This window comes from Oenanthe melanoleuca, chromosome Z (assembly GCF_029582105.1).
Source record: "Oenanthe melanoleuca isolate GR-GAL-2019-014 chromosome Z, OMel1.0, whole genome shotgun sequence".
Classification (NCBI taxonomy): domain Eukaryota; kingdom Metazoa; phylum Chordata; class Aves; order Passeriformes; family Muscicapidae; genus Oenanthe; species Oenanthe melanoleuca.
Window position 1 is genome coordinate 34,242,316 of NC_079362.1, and position 23,499 is coordinate 34,265,814.

Consider the following 23,499-nt stretch of genomic DNA (forward strand, 5'->3'; position numbering starts at 1 on the left):
AAGTTATAGGCAATGAATTTTGCTACAAAGCATAAATTCACAATCCTAATTATGTGAAATTACTTTATATTTACTATTAAAACACTGTAATTGATCTAAATCAGCATGAAATCAGATCTAAGTCTTAATGTTTAGACAGCTAGGACAGAATACTGTATTTTGCTTTATTGAGCATATATTGGCCAGAGCTGATTGAGGGTCATTTTCATGGCCAGAACAACAGCCTCATTTGTCTTCCCTTTTAACATTCTGTAATTGAGAAAATCTCTTTTGATCTGATTGTAGGCCTAAAAAAAGCTGGAGAGGGACTTTTTGCAAGGTCTTAGAGTGATAGGATAAGCCTTAAAGACTGAGTAAGGGTTTAGATTAGAAATTAGGACTAAATTCTTTACTCAGAAGATGGTGAGGTGCTGAAACAGATTGCCCAGAGGAGTGTGGATGCTCCATACCTGGCAGTGTCCAAGGGCAGCCTGGATGGTCTCTGAGGAACCTGGTCCAGTGCAGGGCTCCCAGGTGCTGCCCGTGATGGGGCTTGGAAAGAGATGGTCTTTAAGGTCCTTCCCAACCCAAATCATTCTGTGACTTAAGTGATTCATCTTATGTTTCTGAGCTACACAGTCTGCCATTAAGGCTTTCTAGCTGTTCACTGGAGCTTCTGCTTCTTCTGTGATAGAAACCAAAACTACATGAAAGAGAGGAATAATGGATAGTTCAAGATCTAGTTAGTTTTACAGATCAGGCCAGCCTTCTAAGATAAAGGGTAGAAGCTACTGAGTGGGGGGATGAATTTTCAGAAAGAGACCATTAACTTATAAAATGGTGGATTGGCACATATTGTTGTCTTTTGTGACATAGCCATGGTTGCCATAAATTCTGCATTGTTTTAAGCATCTAAGGATGAAAATATTGTATTTATTTTCTTAAGGATTACAGAGTGTGCCTTGTGTGCAGTTATGGATATTCTGAATATTAAATAGCTGCACTGCTGATGAAGTCTGACTTGCCAATAGCTGTCTCTTTTCTTAATAGTATTAGTCAATCCTTTGTATAGTTGCCTGTAGCAAATGAACGAAATAGTTTTTCAGTTTAAGTTAGTTTAAAAATCAAGAGTATTTTCAGTGTGTCATTAATCCAATGTGTCTTGGAAACAGGTTTTAAATTTACTGTCACATATATTGAGTTTAATTTCAATGATACCTTGTAGCACTTGGATCAGAAATGCTAATTTGGTTTTAAAATTTTATAAATTAAGTTACCTACACTGGGAGTAGTAGGCTTTCTGTACCTCATAAACTTCCAGAATGCTGCATAAAGAAAAATGAGAACATGCCTGTCCTCACTTCTTAGTTTGTTGTTGCTGAGTATAAATCTTTAGGTATTAATAATTTTGGATTTATGATTTTAAAGACACAGTTGTGGAATACTTTTCTTGAGTGAACATGAAACTGTTTAGGTGAGGGAAAATGGAAGTTCGTGTACTTTAAACTCTGATTTCCAGACCATCTCTGTATTCTGTAGTTTCTCCCCCCTTTCCTTTTCCTCCTCATTAAAAGGATGTAGAACCTAAACACTTGATAGATTTGTAGATGTAAAGCGATTCTATACCTGTGTATCTAGGATCTTGATACCACAGCTTAGTAAAAAAATGCATTTATTTACACAGTAATTTTAGCTGTGCAACATGGTAACAGGAAAAAAGCATTTAGACTATTTATGCTTCTGTCAAATATTTTTTGAATATTTTTGCATGTTACCATGCAACTGCAGTACTGCAGTTCTTTTTTTGTAGATGCTGCAGTTGAAAGGTAGGCTTTAAACTGTGATTTTTGTCAAATTTTTAAAAATAGTTGTGAATATCTCAGCATATGAATATATAATCCCGAAACTGAATTCTAGTTAAGAATACAAAAGTATCTTGGCAAAATCTAGATTGCAAGTCAATGACAGAACAAGATGAGAATTCAAAACTAAAAGCGAAACCAGAATAAATCTAAGTTATGGAATTTGACTAGAATTTAGAGATCACAACTGATAACAGTAAAACATCACAGACAATTATGATTCTGTGTCATGTGCCTACTGCCCTCAAGGACCATTTTAGCAGATCTTCTCGCCATCCATTCACCCCTGTAGTGTGAGGTCTGTCGTGCCAGGTGTGGATCTGTCCTGGAGGCTGGAGCTAGGCTTGGCATTCATCATAGCTGAATGTCATGAAGTTCCTTCTGGTAACTTTCCATAAATGCATGCTTTTACATATATTCTATACGTGTCTTCTTTTTGGATGGCACTGAAATGAAGTCACGTGAATTATTGGTGTCTCCATGAGACCTCCATTTCTGTCATTCTGTGGCTTTAATAAAGATACTGGGATTCTTGTTGGCTTTTGCTGTTCTCTGTGCTTTTATCTGGCTTATATGACATTCTGATCATACCTGTTCAAGCCCCAAAATTTTAAATTCTCTGGAGGTTACTATTACATAAAATGTATGTACCTATCATGCATAACAGTATTATCTTCCTGTGGCACATTGTGATAAAGTTATCTGCAGCTAGATGCAGTTGGTTTGGTTGCCATCCGTTTTTATAGAAAAATAGGCTATACAACAGAAATGGTACATTTAGCTTTGGGAGTTTGTACTTCATGTTTGTTACTTTTCTGTTTTAAGCATTTGAAAATAGAACTTAGAATTGCCTCGTGGAAGTAGTTTTCAATGAAGTGTTTGTAAAGATACTTCAGCTACCTTGAACTGGAAAAGATTAGTCTTGTATCTGGAGAGAGAGAACAGCTCACGCAAATACAGTTCATTGGACACTTTGTGCAGGGTAGTAATTGTTTATAAGGTTTCTATAGTTGTTCTAGAACAAGTCATCATAATAACTACAGGGCTTGACTCAACATCAATGTCTTATTTATCTTCACTTAGTTTTGCGAAATTTGAGTTATGGTGCCTTAGTGATTTTGAAAACTTTTATGTATGCCTAAACTATTCTGTGCCTCCTCATTGCAAGATTCTAAAGGGTTTGAGATGAATTCTGTGTTTTAAAACATTGAGGCCATTTCAGTGTTTTTACATAACTAATTTGATTGAAACAAACTACAGCTAAACTATACTTCAGGATAACTGCTGCCAAAATAAGAGTGTACAGTGGAGTCCATTTACAATGTGCTATTGAAGCAATAAATCTGTGAAAACAGCAACATATGTTTAATTTCAGTAAACTTCTTAAAATTTGCCCTTTTTTTATTTTAAGGAAAACCTGTGAAAGCATACATGATGTTGTAATGAACTTGTGGGCACATTACTTAGGTGAAACAATTTTCACAACCATATCATGTTACTTACCTTATGCCTTAGGATAAGTAAGTAGCTCCAAAGGCTAACACATAAAACTAGGTAGAGCTAGAAAATTGAGATGCAAAAAGATATTTTTATAAAAACTGACCATACTATGATCAAGTGTAACCATAACCATAAATAATAAATTGGAAACAGCAAAGTGTAGGAATTGTGTTGCCTGTCGTCATCCTGTTATATTTTTGTCTGTTGTTCTGTGCTTTCCCACTTCTTAAAGACTTAATTCTCCATGTGAAGCTGTCTGGCTTTCAGTGGAAGATGTACCTTTGTTGTAACTTCCTATGATTGCTCTGAAGTCCAACACTCACAAATTTAACTGGCAGAGTGAAAGAGTTCCAGTAAATTTTGCCTGGTTTTCAGTGTGACTAGTGTTTGTATTAATGTGGAGAGAAGGCGATGTTTTCGATGAAGTATTTTCAAAGGAAGTAAACCCCTTTATTGCTGGAAAGGTCAGTCCCTGTGAGGTGCAGTCATGAAAAACCTAGTTTAGGTGCTTTATAGGAGCTGGAGCTAAGGTCAGTAACAAATTTAGCCGGACTAAACCTAAATTATTTTTATTTGTGATTTAGTAGTTTTATACATTTATAGATTTGCCTTATAGACTTGTGAATTAGTTGACAATGACAGGAGGAAAAAAGATTTTGTATTTGCTGATCACAGGATTGTTGTGAGCCATCAAGCATATGTAATTGGTGGAGGACGTTAAGTGAACATATTTAGTCTCATTTCACGGATTTGCAGTGAAATGATAGCTGAAATGTGGCTTGCATTTCTGTTTGCTGATGTTCAGAGAGAGGAATTAATTTGTGGTTACAGGGATAATTACATAATCAGAATATTCCGAGTTGGAAAGGACCCACAAGAATCAATGAATGACCCATACAGTGTTGAACCTTGATGCTGCTAGCACCTGGCTCTAACCAGCTGAGCCGATGTCAGAGTTGTAGTAAAGCCTCTTTCATCAAGCAACAGCCAAAGGCTGGTGTATTTGTCATCACACAGTAGAAACTGCAATGTGGTATGTTTACCCTTTAAAAAACTTTGGAGTGAGTATCAAGGGACCTTGGAAAGCTGGCCTGGAGAGCTGGTCCAGAAGGAAAGCAGTGACCCTGGATCAGATGGATCTGAAATAATGACCATGAATCAATAAAGTTGTAATATTGGAAAGATTTCCAAATGTTAAAAGATAAAAATGTGAAACATTTCAAGTAAGGATAGTAAAATAATAGATTGGCAGTTCTATTGAAGCTATTTTATTTAACAGTAGTAGCAAAAAAATATGAAAATAAGTGTAGTCTGACAAGAGATTTGTGTTATAAATGTAAGAAAATCTGTTTTACAAAATCTCAGATGCTTAGGGGACTGGACTTGATGTGTGGATTCAAGATGTTAAAATACAGAGGTAATATGCATTGTATATTCTACTTTGTATTCTACATTTCCAATACTACAGGACCTAAGCAGTGACAATTAAGGTTGTATAATGAAAATAATGAAATAATGCATGCTGCATATGATGTAAAGAGAAAATTTGGTTTGTCTTAGCGTGTCAAGTTTAGCTAAGTTTGTTTCAATAGTCAAGTGAAATTTATAAGCTAAGTTACAACTCATGAATGATGTATGAATATATTTTAAGATGTTTGATTTTCTGGCCTGAATAAGATTAAATGGCCTTTTAGGACTTTGAGAGAAAGCTGAGATTTCATTGTGCTAGGTAATTTGCTAGAAGAATCAGCCAGTTGTTCTCTGAGCTGGTGCTTCCCTCAAGAACAGTGTCCTTTATTCTGAATAATGTACATGGGCTCTGTTAATATTGGTTACTACAATCAGTGTTGGAGAACTCCAGATGACTAGGATCAAGTAGTCATTTCTGCTGGGTTTTTATTTTTTTCATAGAATACACAGTCTTTCAGTCTTTTCATATGTTGGGGTGTGCTTTCCTTTGTCACAGGTGTTTCTTAAGTTCAGGTGTTTTTGGTCTTTTAAGTCACAGATTACTCAGCCAGAAAGTGGGCACGACTTCCAGGGCAAAGGAAGAGGAAAGGGGAAGGGAGAACAATTTCTGCATTTTATGATTGGTTTACTAGTTCTACTAAATTATTCTACTAAATTATTTTGAAGGTCAAGTATGCAGTAGTTGAGATTGCACTGACATTTCTGAAAATAGTGGTACAAGCTGAACAAGGGAACTTTGTGGCTGTGTAAGTTCCAAGAGTCTACAGCTGGCTGGCATTTGTAACCAGAAGAGTGGAGAGTAGCTGGCATGTGGAAATGGTCACTTGAACCTGATGGCCAGCATTGCACAGAGAGCTGGCCCTTGAAGGGACTCATGGTTCATAAGTTTCCTGCTGATAGCAGTGACCGAATATCTGACTTTAAAACACCCCCATGAGTTTAGGAAGCACATTTGTGCTTATACAAAAAAAGGCTCTTAAAAAAATTAGAGTGTTTAGAATTGATAAATTTTATGCATTTTGTTTGCAGTTACATTTTGTGTATCTCATAGAATCAGTTAAGTTGGAAAAGACTTTTGAGACCATCAAGTTTACGCTTCTTCAGCCTTCAGCAATGAAAGTTCTTATAGAGGGAAAGTGGTAGTGTGTTTAAATAAAAACAGTTTGCCAAGTTCTTACACTGTTGTATACACAGTTTGAAAAGTTATTTGAGGTTGCTTTATTATTTGTATTAGTAAGAGCTGGAGACTATTTATTGTATTTCAGCTCAGGTCAGATTCTGATAGAATTGTTATAATCAAGATACTAAATTAAATATGGATTGTTAAAACAGGGGAGAAAAAACCTTCAGAGTGGGATTCTCATATATAAATTAAAGATGTTGCCCATTTAATCAGCAATTAATCCTCAGTTTTGGTACACTTGACAAATAGCACAAAGTCTATTACCAGATTATGTTTCAAAACAAGTAAATATTGAACTTGTAAAGAAAATTTGTTTTTTTGCATGGTACACTGAAAATAACCTCTAATTTTTATAATGCAAATGTGACATTAATATTTTGGTGCTGATGGATACAATAAGTGTACTTAAGTGACATATACATTTTCTGGGTCTGAGAGGAATGCATTTTTCCCATTGATATATGCCTTGGGCAGCATGTTGGGAGCAGGAAGAAGTGGAGTCTTGTACAGCCTGTCCTTGCTCGCTGTGTGCATTTGCTTCACAAAACAGTGGAGAGTTGGCTGCAGCAGGGAGAAACTCTAAAATGCTGACCACACCTGCTGTTCCCCACCTGCCCTGTGCCACTAAGGGTGCTGGGGAAAGGTTTTGTTTTAATTTGTCTTGGTTTCCCACTATCCAGAGTTAATTTGTTAATTTTCTGCACCTAAAGTTTTATTTGCCCATCAGCTGAAGTTTGCCCTATACTTAACTTATACTTTGCTGCATACAGTAAGTAAAATACAAGTACATCAACACAAGTTTATCAGTAGGTACGAAATTTGAAGATTTTTTTTTTTTTCAAACGAGATTGGGCTGGGCTTTAAATCTACTGAGATGTGTGCTGCATTTAAGTTTGTGGGGTTTTTTTTAATGTAATAAACGTGATAAAGCGGGGGAAAGAGTGGCATCCTGTATTACCTTTATAAGAGTTAAGTCCAGAGTCCTGGTAGGCTTTTCAATTGTAGCTGTGAGCAGTAGTATTTTTTACATGAAACTGTCAGTTAGTCAGAACTCACAGTTCTATCCTGGATGGATATTAGGGTTTTGCTTTTCCATATTTTTAATATTTGTTTTTCTGTGTGTTTTCAAAACATGGAAGTTTTAATATTTAACTGCCTAAAGGCTGTAATTGGCCCTGGCATACAATATCTGAAAATGTGTTGAAACTGAAATGCTTTAATGCATGCTTTGACTTCTGTGCTCTCTGTGTTTACTTCATTAAAAAAGATATTCTTAACCCCATTTGTAATGATTATGAAAATATTAGGGCATGGTTGACGAAGGTACAGCTTCACCTACCACTTTCTACCTGTGAAATTATCCAAAAGTTGGAGAAATAATGACTTTTTGTTATTGTTGTTATTTTGGTTTTTTTTCCCCTGAAGCAGTCAAAATGGCATCAGAGATTATTTGATTATTCAGATTTGTCTGAAAATTGCCCATTTGTATATGTTTAACTTTACTTCCCTGTTCAGTTTCCTAAGTTCTGACTCAGGAAACAGGCAATAAATTTGGGATTTCTCTACCAATGAGTTAAACTTCAGTTTATGTGAGAGCTGGAAGAAAACATTAAATGTCAGTCCTAGCAAAACTTTTTAGAATGTCTAATGAGTGGTGGCAATCTGAAGAGCATCATCCTAAAGCCATGGTTTCATTTTGCAACAAAGAGAATGGAGATGGAAGAGGTGTGACAAATATTCTAAGACTGAGTCAGTTCAGGAGGGACTAAGGCCTTGCTTTTTGTTGGTGGACAGGGGATACTTGCAGCACCATGTAATAGGCTGCTATTCCTATTCTATATTCAGCTTATCTTTTAAAAAGTAATGTAATCTATCCCTCAGTGAAATTCAGCATTAGATATAAAAATCAAATTAAAAGTAATTTATGCATTTTACTATTATTTGAGTCTGTGCTTTTAAATAAAAATTCACATCATTTGTAGTTTTTATAAGACTAGTTAATTGTTATATAAAACTAGCATTTTTAAAGATAGACTTTTCAAGGAATTTTATCTTACAGGTGTACAGAAAGTACTTAGCAATACATAACTAGCTAATCTTCTAGTGGGTGACATTTAAAGCTCCTGCTGAACTGTACCTAAAAAGTAAGTGCAAAAAAGGAAAAGGAACAGCCAAACCCCCAGATACTTCTGTGTTTGTGTGCAATGTTAATGATGACCTTTCAACATCTGTTTGGCATTCCTTAGCTGTTGTACCTGATTGAAACGTTAAATGTGTGTATTCACATTTATTTCATGTGATTGTGCAGAAAGACTATTGGATTTTTTTCTTTTTAAAGTATTGTGTTTGAATGAAATTGTGTTTTGTACCACTCAAAATTTTTGATTTTGTTTTCTTCCTTGGGTCAGAATATTTTTGGATGATTTATTAATCTGTCAGACAGGATATCCAATAATGGCATGTACGTGAGTCCAGAAGAAATAAAATTATTTTCTATTCCTGTCCATTAATGCTACTTAGAAACATACAGAAGAGCTCTCTGCTTCTCTTAGCCAGTTATATCACACTGTTTTCTTTCTGTAGCAGAACAGTATCATAGATTTTTTAAGTTTAGAGAATGAGGAGTTTAGCTGTGAGTCTTACTGATGGGGCAAAAAGCTCCACAAAACCTTGCTGTCTCCAGCTTTACTCTTGATAGGAACTTGTGTGTATTGGCAGCTTAACAGTTTAAACTGAGTTTTATTTGTGTGGTGTTTATATAAGTATGTTTTATAGTATTCTTTTTTTTTAGGCTTTGGCTATGCTCTTGTAATATTAGATGTGCATCTGGTGTGTTAACTTTTCATGTGTGTCTGTGCGTATGAATATGTTGGGATGGGAAGAGTTAACCAACTAAATGGCTGTATTCAAATATTTTTCTGGTGTAACTGCTGGAAACCAAGAAGGGATTTCTGCTGCTTTTAAGTAGTTTTAAAAATAGTTCGAAATAGTTTGAAAAAGAGTAAAAAGTGTGCCACAAGATTTCTTTTCCACACTTACATTTGTTCAGTGTGTATTCATATGCCTTACATTGTTCCTGTTATTTTATTAAATATAGTTATCTAAAAATATGACAATAATAAATAACAAAACTAGTGTATAGACTTTTCTGTATATGCTGTACATATATAAATGACCTCCTGGGTCTCCCAAAGTAAACTTTTAACATTCCATATCTTTTACTGTGCATATGCTACTGGCAAGTAGCCACCCACCCACCCGGATTTAGCTGAAATAAATGAAATTTATTCTAGTTTATTTAAGTAGAAAACTTGTAAAATACAAAGGTACTCGCTTTGCTCATAAGGTTACTAAAACAAAGTGTTTTCTTAAATGGAGTGTTGTGGGTTTTTTCTCCTGCAGGACTGTGCACAACATAATAAATTCTTACCTTATATGTTCCTTATGTTTTCCTTTGCAGATGGGGTTTATACAGATTAATGAGGATTTCATATTTATTGAGCCTCTCAATCGCACTTTGGCTGTGACAGGGCATGCACACAGGGTGTACAGACGGAAAAGGTCCGCAGAGGAGAAGATTTCTGAAAAGCCACCTTCTCAGAATCAGTACTGTGGTGTTGTTACAGGTAATACAAAAATCGTGCGAAAAGTTTCAATGCAGCAAATAGATTTTAAAGAAAAGTAGATAGTAGTTACACAAGAAGGTTGACAGAAGCCTTACTGATATTCTTGTTGCAGTACCTTAGGATGGACTCTTGAGGTGGCATGCTAAGACTCCCTCTCACTTGTTGGGAGAGGGAATTGTGCATTAGGGATAGACACTGCTTTTTACTGTGCATTTGTATTTGAAAGTAGAAATCTTTAGGGTATTTTTAAATTTCAACTTAACAATTAAATTTTTAATAATTAAAATAAATTTCTTGTCTTTCTCTGCTTAATCACTCACTATGTGCAATTCTTGTACCTAATTTTCTGTTTTAAAACGAAGTTAAAGAGTTCTTCCTGGTTTTTTTTAGTCTTGAACTTCCACATTTGTCTGAATTTAAGTGATTTTTATAAATGTTCTTGTTCTATGAAACGATTCTAATGCTTCTTCCACAATGGCAGGTAGAACAAGTTGTTGTAGAAGACTTTCAACAGAAATTTGGCACACGGTGATCACTTCATAGGTATCAGTGGAGAAGGCAAAAATGGCTTTTGTGAAAGATAGTGTTTTGTTTTTTCTGCTTCATCATTAGCTGTTGTTCTTCAAAGGATGGAGGACATCTCAGGCCTTTGACCTCAGCGTTGAGCTGAGGGTGTTTCTAATGTTGTTATGAAAAATTATTTTTCTCCTAGGAAGTAAACCAGAATGAGTGCACATTTTTAGGCTTGTTTTTCGCGTGTAAGTGAGATTCTAGCAAAATGCAAAGAAAATGGCAGAAGTGCACTGAAATGGTTATATATCCAGGAGGCTGGATTATATGACATTTGGGATGAGGCAGAAGGAACTAAGTTATTTCAAGCAGGTAAGGAAAGATAAAGGAAGGATGCAGCTGCAGTTGTCTGGTGCCTAAGGGTCTGCAGAAAGAAGATGAAGCCAGACATTCCTTAGAGATATGCTGTGACAGACAACAGTTGTAACTTGTGTTCAGTGAAATTTCAATTTCCATAAGGAAAATAAAATCTCCACAAGAATACTTAGCACTGGAAGAGGTTGCCTAGAAAGGCTGTTGAGTCCACATCCTCAGGTATTTATAAAGAAATGTCTAGAAATGTCTCTAAAAGAGCTGATCATACTCTGACACTTGGCCTGACTTAAGCAGGAGGTTGGACTAGCTGCCCTCTGGAGATCATTTTCAGCCAAAACTTTTCCATGGCTGTCTGATCCTTCCTGAACTTTTATACTACTCTGTCCACTTTGTATGTTCACAGAATAAATGTACAGTTTTTGTGGTGTTTTTTTTTCTTTTTTTTTTTTTTTTCTATTTTGGAAGCATTGTTTTTATAGTTAGGCATCCATGCAGAGTTTGAAATCAAAGATAAATTAGCAAAGCAAGGTTCTTTTTGCAGTGGGATGAAATAAATGACAGAACTTCCTTCAGTTGGCTCTATATTACTCTTCTAGATATACATATGAATGAATGTGTATTACATTCACACTGCTTATCTGAAAGTTCAATTTTCTCTATTATCCAAAGCTGTTCACATCAAATAAAGCTGTTTATTCCTCCCTATTAGAGAAAAATGAGTTAGAGCATGCATGCCTGCATGTGTATGGGAATGAGAAAGAAAAAATGAAAAGTATGCATGCAAAAAGGGGAGAGGAGTATCTGACAAAGTAGCGAACAGTGGTGGGTATGAAAACGAGTAAAGATGCAAACCTGTTCATAAGGACTTTATTCTTCCATGATGTTCATTATCAGATATCCTTTCACTTTCTCTTATGCTCCAAAACGGGAAAGTCAGTTTATTCTTTTGTAATAATCTTACACACAAAGCTCTGATTTGTTATGAATAACCTGCCAACAGAGCATCAAATATCTGTTTGAAGGAAGCTTCATTATATCTACTACCAGCTTTAAAATTTCAAAATAATTTGAGCTGTGCATAACTGAGTAGCATCTTCTGACACAACGTTATTGCCAGGGCGTATAAATAACTGCACTTTCTAACCAATGCTATTGTTCTAGCAAGACCAGTCCCTCACTCCACTGGTACAGGTTATTTTACTAAGAGGGAGTGCAGTGAATTATGTGCTTAAAAAGCTCTGTCTATACTGAGAGCAATTCGTTGATGTGACATGAACTTAGTTAATATCACCAAAATATTCTTGCTACAGGCACATACTACACGCATGGTGCAGCCTTTAAGCATCAAAAAAAAAGCCTTTAGATAAGTATTTCAGAATTCTAAGTAAAATAATAAGCTAAGTAGATCAATTAAACAAAAATGAAGCAGAGGCTTTATTGTGGGGCTGTGAGATAGTCTCAGCTGCCTTTGGTAGAGGTGGAACTTTTTGAAATAGAGCAACTACAACCTTGGTAAGAAAGCAACTTCTCAGCAATATGGTCTTATCTTACCACCATATCTCTTGCTTCTACAGTGCTTGTGTGTCAGAATAGAGACAGGTATTTCTGTTGCTGGTTTTTTTCCAAATTGATCTCAAAGGCTGGCTACCTATCAAGCAAATGTGCATTGCCAGTGATGAATTGTAATTATCAGAAGGAATGAATGTCTGTGCTGGAGGTGTTGAAGGATCACTATTGGGAAGAATAGCTTTTCATGGAGAACCAGCAGAGGCAATCAAAGAAGGTATTGTTTGTTGTCCGTTGCCATTGAGGGCTGGATTGAAAGTTGCTGCACAGCCAAACTTGTTTGAGGAGAACAAAGAACTTGTTTTTGTGAATGGGATGGTTTTCTTAGTAATTAGACAAGGCAGAGAATCATACTGACAGAAGCAGATGCTTTCTTGATTGTTGACAGTGTGCATGTATATCCTTCTGTTGAAAGTGTCTATGGTTTGTTTATGTGTGTGAGCCAGTTGCACATAGACTTACACTCCACTCCTTTCTTTAGCACGTGGCCCATCAAACCTTTAAAAGAAACCTGTGCAGGAGTGTGTTGCAGAAAAAACATGAGAGAAGCAGTTGTAATTAGAATAAATGGCCACATTGGGAATCTAAGGTTTTTTCCTTCTACCTGCTGTGAAGCACTTGTTCCAAACTGAAGTTGTTTGTACAGTGAACTGAACTCATGGTCAAGGCCTGGGGTATGTTGCAAAAAAGGAAATCTCTTACCTAGGATACAGTAAATGTGAATTTTGAATCCCCTCTGAATTTGTGAGATTGGAAGACTGTTCCTCTCCTTAATTCTGGCATTAAATAATATACTGTCCTGAGATACAATTGTACTTTTCCTCTTGAATAACATAATATTGCAGGAGAAAGCCTGCTAAGTATCACCGAATCAAAAGCAGAAGTTTTACTTTATGGCATGTAGACTGGGCAACACAGCTGGGAGAGCTGTGTTGATTCTTTCTCTACAGCCCATTTCTATGTGATAGTCATGCAATAAAATGTGCAAACAATCTTGCTCATGGATCTATGAGATTGCATGAAATGGAGATTGGTGCTACTTGAGATATTTGTTTCTGCTCCTTGGGTCAGAAAAACATTGTCACTCCATAGGAAAGTATTTAAATCCCTATTCAAATTGTAGTGGAAGTACAGCTCATGGCTTCTTAAGCTCCTGAATATTCCCTACGTAGGCAGAATACTGCAATTTCCGTATGACTAGGTTATCCCCTGGGGAGTGATGGTGATTCCTCTGCAGTCTGGGCTGCATGTGCATGTAGTCAGGAAATGCTTTTGTGCCTGAGGACCTGAAGGTGTCCAGGAGTCCTGTGGTCACAGCCTCTTTGAAATGTTGGCTCAGATACTTTATGTAACCTGTGATTATAGTAGATGGATTTTAATCTCTCTAAATTTTTTTAGGGTGGGGTTATTGTTTTGTTAACATTTCTGCTTGTTTTCTCTTAATTGCCTATTTTATGTCAAATGTACTTGCTGCAGTATTTTTAGTCTTCTTGCTGAAGTAATGCAGTAATTCCTAACTTTCCTTTCAGTCAACTGAGTTTAAAAAATATATGGATATGGAGTCTTCTTTTTTTCCATAGTTGCACAAACTAGAATTTTACTGCACAGAATCCTTCTGTAGAATTTATTTTTTTATTTTGGCAATGTAATTAAATTTTTTAGATTAATTTATGCATCTTTAATCTTGTTAGCACATGCATTATTGATGTAGCTGAGTTTTTTGCAACAGTTATTGTCTTTTACATCCTTTGCCTGCAATAATGAATAGTTCTTTGTAATTTGTACTTATTTGTGAGTATGTAAAGAAACAAGAGTCTTTGCCTAAAGCCTGTTTCTCTTGTTATCTGGCAGCAGTTGTGGCAGTTATTTGAATACAAGTAGTACCAAAATTACTAATTCCATTTATTTAAAGTTCTTAGGAAACAGCTAAATTTTCAGATAAATGAGATCTCGTGATGGGGATTTCTGCCAGCAATTTGTAAAAGGTTGGCTGGCCAAGAACAGATTGCTCATTGGTTTGTTAATGGGAGAGATATCTAAGTCAAATGATGGGCAGACAGTTTGTCTACAGAGCTGTGTAGTCTTCTCATCCACTACAATCCCCAAAGACAGGGCTTTCAACAGCTTATGGGACCACAGTGTTATTAATGTTTAGGACAATGATGTATTTTATTGTGGACTGTCAGTTCTGAATAGAGGTTTACTGGTAGCTGTAACTTTTAAAGAGATGTGTTAAGAGAATTCTCTGTACATGCTAAGATTAAATTTGAAGTTTTCAATCACTAGCTGCTGTCCTTTACAAAGAAGTGATCAGTGAATAAACTTTTGCTGGAAGCTGCATTGTGCATAAGAGGAAGGCATATTGACCAGGTTGGTCGTAAGAGATGTTTTTTAACCCACATGATTTTACTTTTCAAATTTAGATCTATAGCTTACCCTTGCAGCATTAGATGTTTGTATGGCAAGCCACAGTTGTATAGCTTATAGGAAGTGGTTTTTTGGCATAAGTACTAACACTGAGGTCTCATTAGAAATTATCCTCAAAAGAGCAATGAAAACACACATAATGTTATATAAACTAGGCTGTAGATCCTCTGTTAGCAAACATGAGTAAGGCTGCACTGTAGCAAAAGTTACAAGGCTAAGCAAGTGTCTGAAGGATCAAAATAAGAGACTTTAGATTTAGATAGCCTAAATTTATAAGCTGTTTCTACTTCTAGGTCATCAAACAGAGAAAATACATATTTTTTTTCTTTTAGTAAATGTGTTAGTAAGTCTTACACTATCACTAGCTGTAGAGGATCAGTTAGACCTTCTCAGATGTAGTAAAGTGTTGGGTTGATGTGGCCAGAAATGTGTATTCTATCACCATCTGTTGAAGCTGGGTGGGGTAGTGACCTTTATCTCCATGGCACATATCTGCTAAAGGGCCATCTTTAAAACCAGGTGGAGCAGTCATCTTTATCTTTTCCACAACCCTCCCTCCCTCCAGGAAGATATCATCTGCTGCTGGGCCATTGAGTCCCACTGTATGGCTGGTAAAATTACATCATCCTACTGGGAGAGGCTCCAGCCAAAGGGAGGAGCCAAGTCTTTCCTACCTAGATAAAAAAACTGAGATTTTGGACAGCAAGAGACCATCTTTCCACTGGATTCCAGAGGAAAACCGGACCTTTCCACATCATCCCTGGACCTTCAGAGGAAATCTGCACCTTCTACAGGAGCACTGCTTCAGCTGAACCACATCTGCCACTGCAGGAGGACTGCAGCCACCATTTAATGGGACTGCTACCAACACCCTGACTGACAGGGTGTCAGGTTGTATTCTGACTGTCAGGGTTGGGATTGTTCTTTGTAATACTGTATTTCTATTTTAATTTTCCTAGTAAAGAACTGTTATTCCTAATTCCCATATCTTTGCCTGAGAGCCCCTTACTTTCAAAATTATTATAATAATTTGAAGGAAGGGGCTTTACATTCTCCATTTCAAAGAGAAGCTTCTGCCTTTATTAGCAGATACCTGTCCTTCAATCCAGGACGGATTTTGGTGCCCAGTGTGGGGCTCGAGTGCATCGAGAGATAAAAGGAATAACAATTCTTGAATAACCTAATTTTTGTGTGCTGGATATGGAAACCTCATTAGGTGGCATCATGTGGTCTAGCTTACCCTGCTTTGGGTGGCACGTGGTTGTGACTATTTCTCCCATTTGCAGGCCCTTATCTAAACATGGGCCCTTTAACTAAGGCTACTGTGTCTGCTATCCAGTTTGCTGTATGGGTTAATAAGGTGAGGAATTTGTGGGTTTTTAGCTTCCTTTGGAAGGCGAGTACATGGATTCAGGGCTATCACACACTAACTGTGTTTTTGGGGTTACTTTAATAATGGCATCTACTGTGAGGGAATGACACCAGGGCAAATTTTCTCCCAACCCTTCACCCAGTTTTTTGGGTCTACTTCACCAGTTTTGAAGGGTTTAAATCTCCTCTGAATGTTTATGATACCATACAGTGGCTGGTGTTGCTGATATGCCTGCATTCAGAGACAAGGGAATATTAGCTTGGATAACAACCCTGATACCTACCCCAAGAAATAAAAGTGCTGCCCCAGAGAATAGAGATGCTGCCCCAGAGCCTGACCCTACCCCAGGCACTATGGATACTGCCCCAGAATATGACCCTGCCTGGGACTAGGGATGCTGCCCCAGAGCCTGATCCTGCCCCGCTGCCCACTACAGAGAGGAACCACCCAAGTGGGTGGGGGTCCTGCTAAGGGAGATACGGGACATGGGCCAGATGTTGAAGGAGCACTTTTCCCCAGCTGGTGAGAAACCCTCCCCCTCCCCTAAAGAGGGAGAGTCAGATGGTGCTGCAGTGGAACCCGTAGATGTTGTATCTGTCCAGGCTCCAGCCGGATCACAGAGGCAGCCATAGCCAGCAGCAGCTGCCCCTGTGGAAACTAGAAAATCTAAGATTAAAACGAGGCACCTAGATAATGGGGATCAGCCAGGAGGGTCCTCACAACCAGCAAGGGAGCCAGAGGTTGAGATTGTCACCGAGTCCCTCTCATACGACAGTCTCCGTAACCTGCGCAAAGACATTGCACGGCGAGGCCGTGAGCCTTTTACAACTTGGTTACTCCAGGTCTGGGACCTTATGGGTAGAGGTGTGCAGCTGGATGGAACTGAGGCCAGGAATTTGGGATCCTTAACCCAGGACTCTTGTGTGGATCAGGTATTTGTAAGGGAGCCAGGCCCCCTTCCCCTCTGGGACCGGCTTTTAATGAGTGTGAGAGAGAAGTTTGTCCACAAAGAGAGAATGCAGAAGCACCACCATAGAATGTGCTGGAAGACCCTTGAGGAAGGGATCCAGCAGCTGAGAGAAGTGGCAGTATTAGAGGTACTCTTTAGGAGGTATGGACAGCATGACAATGATCCTGACAAGGTCAGGTGCACAGGGCAGATGCTGTGGAATCTGGCAAACCTGGGGCCATCTCAGTATACCACCTTGATTGCAATGATCAATGCTGATAACCACCAAGAGACAGTGGGTTCTGTTGCCAACAGACTCAGAAATTTTGAGAGTATGATGAATGGCCCAGTGCAGGCCAGTGTCTCTGCTGTGGTCAAGAGGAGTTTAAAGAGGAGATGAGAGGGATGAGGGAAGAGATAAGGAAGATCAATGCAGCACCAATATGAGTCACAGGCCCCAAATTCAGTGTGTGATGCCCCCCAGCTGGGGAGAGACGGTACACCCCATGAGCTGACCTGTGGTTCTTTCTGCATGACCATGGGGAAGACATGGGAAGATGGGATGGGAAACCCACTTCTGTCTTGGCAGCAGGGGTGCGTCAGCTCAGGGAGGGAAGCACTAATCAAGGGAGTTCTACTAAAGTGAAGTTAGCCTCAACCTCCCATAACCAAGGTGCAGAATATTACAGAAGAGAATATAATCTGTCAAACCCACTTGAAGAAACCTGTAATATGTATGCCCAGGAAAGAAATAATAACCAGGGCTAGAGGCCCCCTACCAGGGAGAGGCATGGGATGACAGAGAGTATTGGACAGTGTGGGTGCGATGGCCTGGCACATCAAAGCCACAGGAACATAGAGTGCTAGTTGATACTGGTTCACAATGCACCCTGATAGCATTAGAACATGTGGGGAAAGAACCTTGTTTCCATTGTTGGGGTGACAGGGGGATCACAGGAATTCACTTTGCTGGAAGCTGAGATTAGCCAGACAAGGAAGGGGTGGCAGAAACATCCTATTGTAACTGGCCCAGGAGCACTGTGCATTCTAGGCATAGATTTCCTCAGGAACGGCTACTGCAAAGACCCAAAGGGGTTCAGGTGGGATTTTGGAATAGCTGCTGTAGCAACAGAGAGCATTAAGCAGTTGAACACTTTGCCTGGACTATCAGAAAACCCATCTGCAGTGGGGCTCCTGAAAGTGACAGAGCAACAGGTACCAATTGCCACCATGACAGTGCACCGCCGGCAGTACCGGACAAATCGAGATGCTGTGATCCCCATCCACAAGATGATCCGTGAGCTGGAGAGCCAAGGGGTGGTCAGCAAAGCCCACTCACCCTTCAACAGCCCCATCTGGCCTGTGCACAAGTCTGATGGAGAATGGAGACTGACTGTGGACTATCGTGCCTTGAATGAAGTGACTCCACCGCTGAGCGCTGCCGTGCCGGACATGCTGGAGCTGCAGTACGAGCTGGAGTCCAAGGCAGCAAGGTGGTATGCCACCATTGACATTGCCAATGCGTTTTTCTCCATTCCTTTGGCAGCAGAGTGCAGGCCTCAGTTTGCTTTCACCTGGAGGGGCGTGCAGTACACCTGGAACCAACTGCTCCAGGGGTGGAAACACAGCCCCACCATCTGCCACGGACTGATCCAGGCTGCACTGGAAAAAGGTGAGGCTCCAGAACATTTGCAGTACATTGATGACATCATTGTGTGGGGGAACACGGCAGTGGAGGTATTTGAGAAGGGAGAGAAGATCATCCAGATTTTGCTGGGAGCCAGTTTTGCCATTAGAAAGAGCAAAGTCAAAGGACCTGCCCGAGAGATCCAGTTCCTGGGAGTGAAGTGGCAAGATGGATGGTGCCAGATCCCCACTGAGGTCATCAATAAGATCACTGCAATGTCTCCACCAACAAGCAAGAAGGAAACACAAGCTTTCCTAGGTGCCATAGGCTTTTGGAGAATGCACATCCCTGAGTACAGCCAGATTGTAAGCCCTCTCTACCTGGTCACCCGCAAGAAGAACGATTTCCACTGGGGCCCTGAGCAGCAGCAAGCCTTCACCCAGATCAAGCAGGAGATCGCTCATGCAGTGGCCCTTGGCCCAGTCAGGACGGGACCAGAGGTAAAGAATGTGCTCTACTCTGCAGCTGGGAGCCATGGTCTGTCCTGGAGCCTTTGGCAGAAGGTGCCTGGTGAGACCCGAGGCCGACCCCTGGGATTCTGGAGCCGAAGTTACAGAGGGTCTGAAGCCAATTACACTCCCACAGAGAAGGAAATCCTGGCTGCCTATGAAGGAGTTCAAGCTGCCTCAGAGGTGATTGGCACAGAAGCACAGCTTCTCCTGGCACCCCGACTGCCAGTGCTGGGGTGGATGTTCAAAGGAAAGGTTCCCTCTACCCACCGTGCCACCGACGCCACATGGAGCAAGTGGATTGCCCTCATCACGCAGCGTGCCCGTATTGGCAACCCGAATCGCCCTGGGATTTTGGAGATAATTACAAACTGGCCAGAAGGTGAAGATTTTGGTCTCGCTGACGAAGAGGAGCAGGAACAAGTGACCTGGGCTGAAGAAGCCCCACCATACAACCAACTGCCAGCAGATGAAAAATGCTACGCCCTTTTCACCGACTGCCGCATCGTGGGGATGAACCGGAAGTGGAAAGCAGCCGTATGGAGCCCCACACGACAGGTTGCACAAGCTACGGAAGGAAAAGGTAAATCAAGTCAACTTGCTGAGCTCAAAGCTGTTCAGCTGGCCTTGGACATTGCTGAGAGAGAGAAATGGCCAAAGGTCTGCCTTTACACTGACTCCTGGATGGTAGCCAATGCTCTGTGGGGGTGGCTGGAGAGGTGGAAAAAGGCTGATTGGCAACGTAGAGGAAAACCAATCTGGGCTGCTGATGAGTGGAAAGACATTGCCACTCGGGTAGAGAAGCTACCCGTGAAAGTCTGTCATGTGAATGCTCATGTTCCCAAGAGTCGGGCTAATGAAGAACACCGGCACAATGAGCAGGTATATCAGGCTGCACAGATAGAGGTCTCAAAGATAGACTTAGATTGGGAACACAAGGGAGAATTGTTCCTGGCTTGATGGGCCCACGGTGCCTCAGGTCATCAGGGCAGAGATGCCACCTACAAGTGGGCACGAGACCGAGGGGTGGATCTAACCATGGACAGCGTCTCCCAGGTTATCCATGACTGTGACACGTGCGCTGCCATCAAGCAAGCCAAGCGGGTGAAGCCCCTCTGGTATGGGGGGCGGTGGTCCAAGTACAAGTACGGAGAGGCCTGGCAGATTGACTATATCACACTGCCTCAGACCCGCCAAGGCAAGCGCTACGTGCTGACCATGGTGGAAGCCACCACTGGGTGGTTGGAGACCTACCCTGTGCCTCATGCCACTGCTCGGAACACCATCTTAGGCCTGGAAAAACAAGTCCTCTGGAGGCATGGTACCCCTGAGAGAAGTGAGTCAGACAACGGGACTCATTTTAAGAATGGCCTTATCAATGCCTGGGCTAGAGAACATGGCATTGATTTGATATATTATATCCCTTACCATGCACCCGCTGCTGGGAAAGTTAAACTGTGCAACGGCCTTTTCAAGACTACCCTGAAGGCACTTGGTGGGGGAACCTTTAAGAACTGGGAAATAAACTTAGCAAAGGCCACTTGGATGGTCAACCCCCGAGGGTCCATCAATTGTATGTTTAAATCACAGACCCCTCTTCCATTGCTATTTTATATTTTAAATTTAATTTGTGAGTTAATTGACTTTGTGAGTTCATTTTTAGCACTGTCTGGAAAAGTGACTTGTTTTTGGGAGCGTGATCATGTATTTTAAAATACAGTGCAGGAATTTTCCCATTAGAGATGAAACTGGTTAATTGCAAGGCATTTCTGCAAAATTTCTGAGTATTTTATTGTTTCCAGAGTATAATTGTCATCTCAAACATCACAAACATGTGGATTCTGAAGAAAACTCCACTTGGTTTCAATGGGATCAGTCCCAGAAATTTTACATCCTCTTAAGAGGATCTAACAAAATTTGGTGACTACAGCAAGGAGTTTAATTTTTCATTTAATTTTAAATTATATTATTTAAAATGGCATTGCTGACTGCGGTTTGTAAATCTGACCACCTTCTGGCTTGAACTGTTTCTGTGTAATTGGGCAGGGGGGTTTCCTATGTATCATAGTAGTAATGGGGATTTTGTTGGGTTTTTGGAGGGTAAACTGAAAATGAATGCCGTTTATAACCTCAGCCTTACCATGAGCATAACATGTATTCGACTTGTAACTTTCTGTATATTTGAAGGCCTGTTTCCAGGGTTTGATTTTGCTACTTTGTTTCAGCTGCTTACAGGAGCACTGATTTTGAAGTCATGTCAGTAAAAATTCACTTTTTTTTTTTTCCTAACAAACCTATGTCATTCTCTGTCATTCGTCTGAAACACTATTTTCTCTTTGCAAATCATGGAATTGTTGCATGTATTTACCAAATACATGTTTCTGTGACGAATCTGTATTTGTTGTCTTGTATGCTAAGATATAATTACATGAAGATATTTTCTCTGTGATTTATGAAGATGGACAGACAAAAATTCTGCAATGTCAGTGTGACTGGTTTTCCTTCAGTCACAGCATGAGTTGAGTTTTCTCCCACAAAACAAAGTAGGAGACACATATTATCTTTATAAATATACCAGTTGAAAGGATATAAATAGTCTTTCTGATTTTACTTGAAAAGATGGATAAAATTTCTGTTTTCTTGGTATGAGCTAATATTTATACACAGTAGAGACCTTTAGTATGAGCCTTAGCATCGGCAGTGACAAATAAGCATAATATATTAAAGTCCATAGCTATTACTTTCCACATAATGACAGTTACAACATAACCAAGGGTAACAAATCCTAAAAAGTACAGCAGGAGTAGTTTGAAGGATAAATTTCTCAAGCTTTTTTGGTTTACAGATAAAAGAAAATCCAAGACTCAAAAAGCGTCAGAAAGTGGAAGAGGAAAGCGATACTCTTACAAGTTACCTCAAGAGTACAACATAGAAACTGTTGTGGTGGCAGATCCAGCTATGGTTTCGTATCATGGAACAGACGCTGCCAGAAGATTTATTCTAACCATCTTAAACATGGTAGGAAATTTAAAACTAATATTGATGATTTGCCAGCAGTGCCAACCTGCCAAGCGCAGGCTGATTCCATTGCTCCTTCTCGTGTTTCTGCTGAACACCTGTAAGGCACAGTCAGAGCAGGACCATCAGCAGGCTGTCAAGACTTAGTCCATATGTTTTCCATCAGAAACCATGGTGCTGCAGGCTACTGTGTACTGCCTGGTCATACGTCTCAGGGAAACCTGGAAGTGAGAGAACAAGATGAGTTTTTGGTTAGAAGCCCATGGTGTTGTTGGAAAGGTTGGAATATTGGATAGTTTCTGATGACCTGTGCTTGCTGTGAAGATATGACATTGTTACGGAAAAGGATTGTGTGTGCCGTTGGGAAAAAAAGAAGGTGTAATGGACTTGGGCAATTACATTCCCCTCCAGTTCTATCTGGAACTGTAGTGCACTCATTTGGTGCATAAAGCAGTGAAAAATAACCTGTAATATACAAGGAAAGATTCTTCTAAAGCTGAAAAATTAATATGAGCTTTAACTATTCTGAATGATAAGGAAGAATTAGGCAGTTGGATGTTGGCTCAGACCACTTGGTCCAAGATCATGGATTTAACTGAATATAAATTTTCATGTGAACAGTATTAAATGTGTGTGTAAATACTTGGAGAAACAGGCCACAGTTTATAAAGTGATTGTGGCCATTGAGAGGAAGAGGACTTTTTTTATGTTCCCAGAATGAATATTGCCTAAGCTCTGTTTTCACTTCAGAATACCAACACAGTACATTATTTTAATGTTCTGTTCAGATTACAGAAGATAAAAGCAGTCACAGTACATAGAATATGAGAGGATTTGAGGTTCTTTGGGGTTCTGTCATTTGTATTTAGTGTATGTGCAATACAAGTTCATATTTATATATATATTTTTTTTTTTATTTTTTTTAATCTCTCTTAGGTTTTTAATCTTTTCCAACACAAGAGTCTAGGATTACAAGTAAATCTTCGGGTGACTAAACTTGTCCTTCTTCATGAGACTCCAGTAGGTATTTATGACATTTGTCTTAGCTTGTAGAGGGTAATGCTACTTAGCTTGTTGCTGTGCAAAAGCTTGCAGTATTCATGAACTTCAATGGCTAAAATGTTTCCTTGTATATTATTTATGCTGAGGAGCAGCCCCAATAACGATTAACTTTCTCCTAATTTATGTGCTGCATGTATTGAGGCTTTTCTGTGCTGGCAATTAAAAGTCGATCAAAGTTTCCATGTGGAACTCAGGTAGATCTTAGCAAAATCTGCTTCTGCTCTGCTTTTTGTGTGTTCACATATCTGAATAGAAAAATAATCTCCTTTAAATACATTGGATTGTACAAGGAGAACTGATTTTCTTTGTTGTCTAATCCCTAGACAAACAAAAGCTGATATAGCACTTAGTTCATAAGGAAATGAGATTCTCTTACCAGTAGTTCTAATCTAAAATATTGTAATTTTCCAGTGAATAAGTATTTATTTCTACAGTTCCTTTCAGCACTTGGAGTAATCTCATTT

At 39.4% G+C, this 23,499-nt stretch overlaps 1 protein-coding gene across 1 annotated transcript in view; it reads left to right on the top strand.

The window, feature by feature from the left end:
• The window catches only part of ADAMTS19 (ADAM metallopeptidase with thrombospondin type 1 motif 19), a 134,148-nt gene that overhangs the window by 14,375 nt on the left and 96,274 nt on the right, over positions 1 to 23,499 (top strand). Inside the window, exons 3-5 of the mRNA XM_056514510.1 lie at positions 9,455 to 9,620; positions 21,801 to 21,973; positions 22,910 to 22,993. Coding sequence (XP_056370485.1) covers positions 9,455 to 9,620; positions 21,801 to 21,973; positions 22,910 to 22,993 — 423 coding nt within the window. The remainder of the gene's footprint in view (positions 1 to 9,454; positions 9,621 to 21,800; positions 21,974 to 22,909; positions 22,994 to 23,499) is intronic.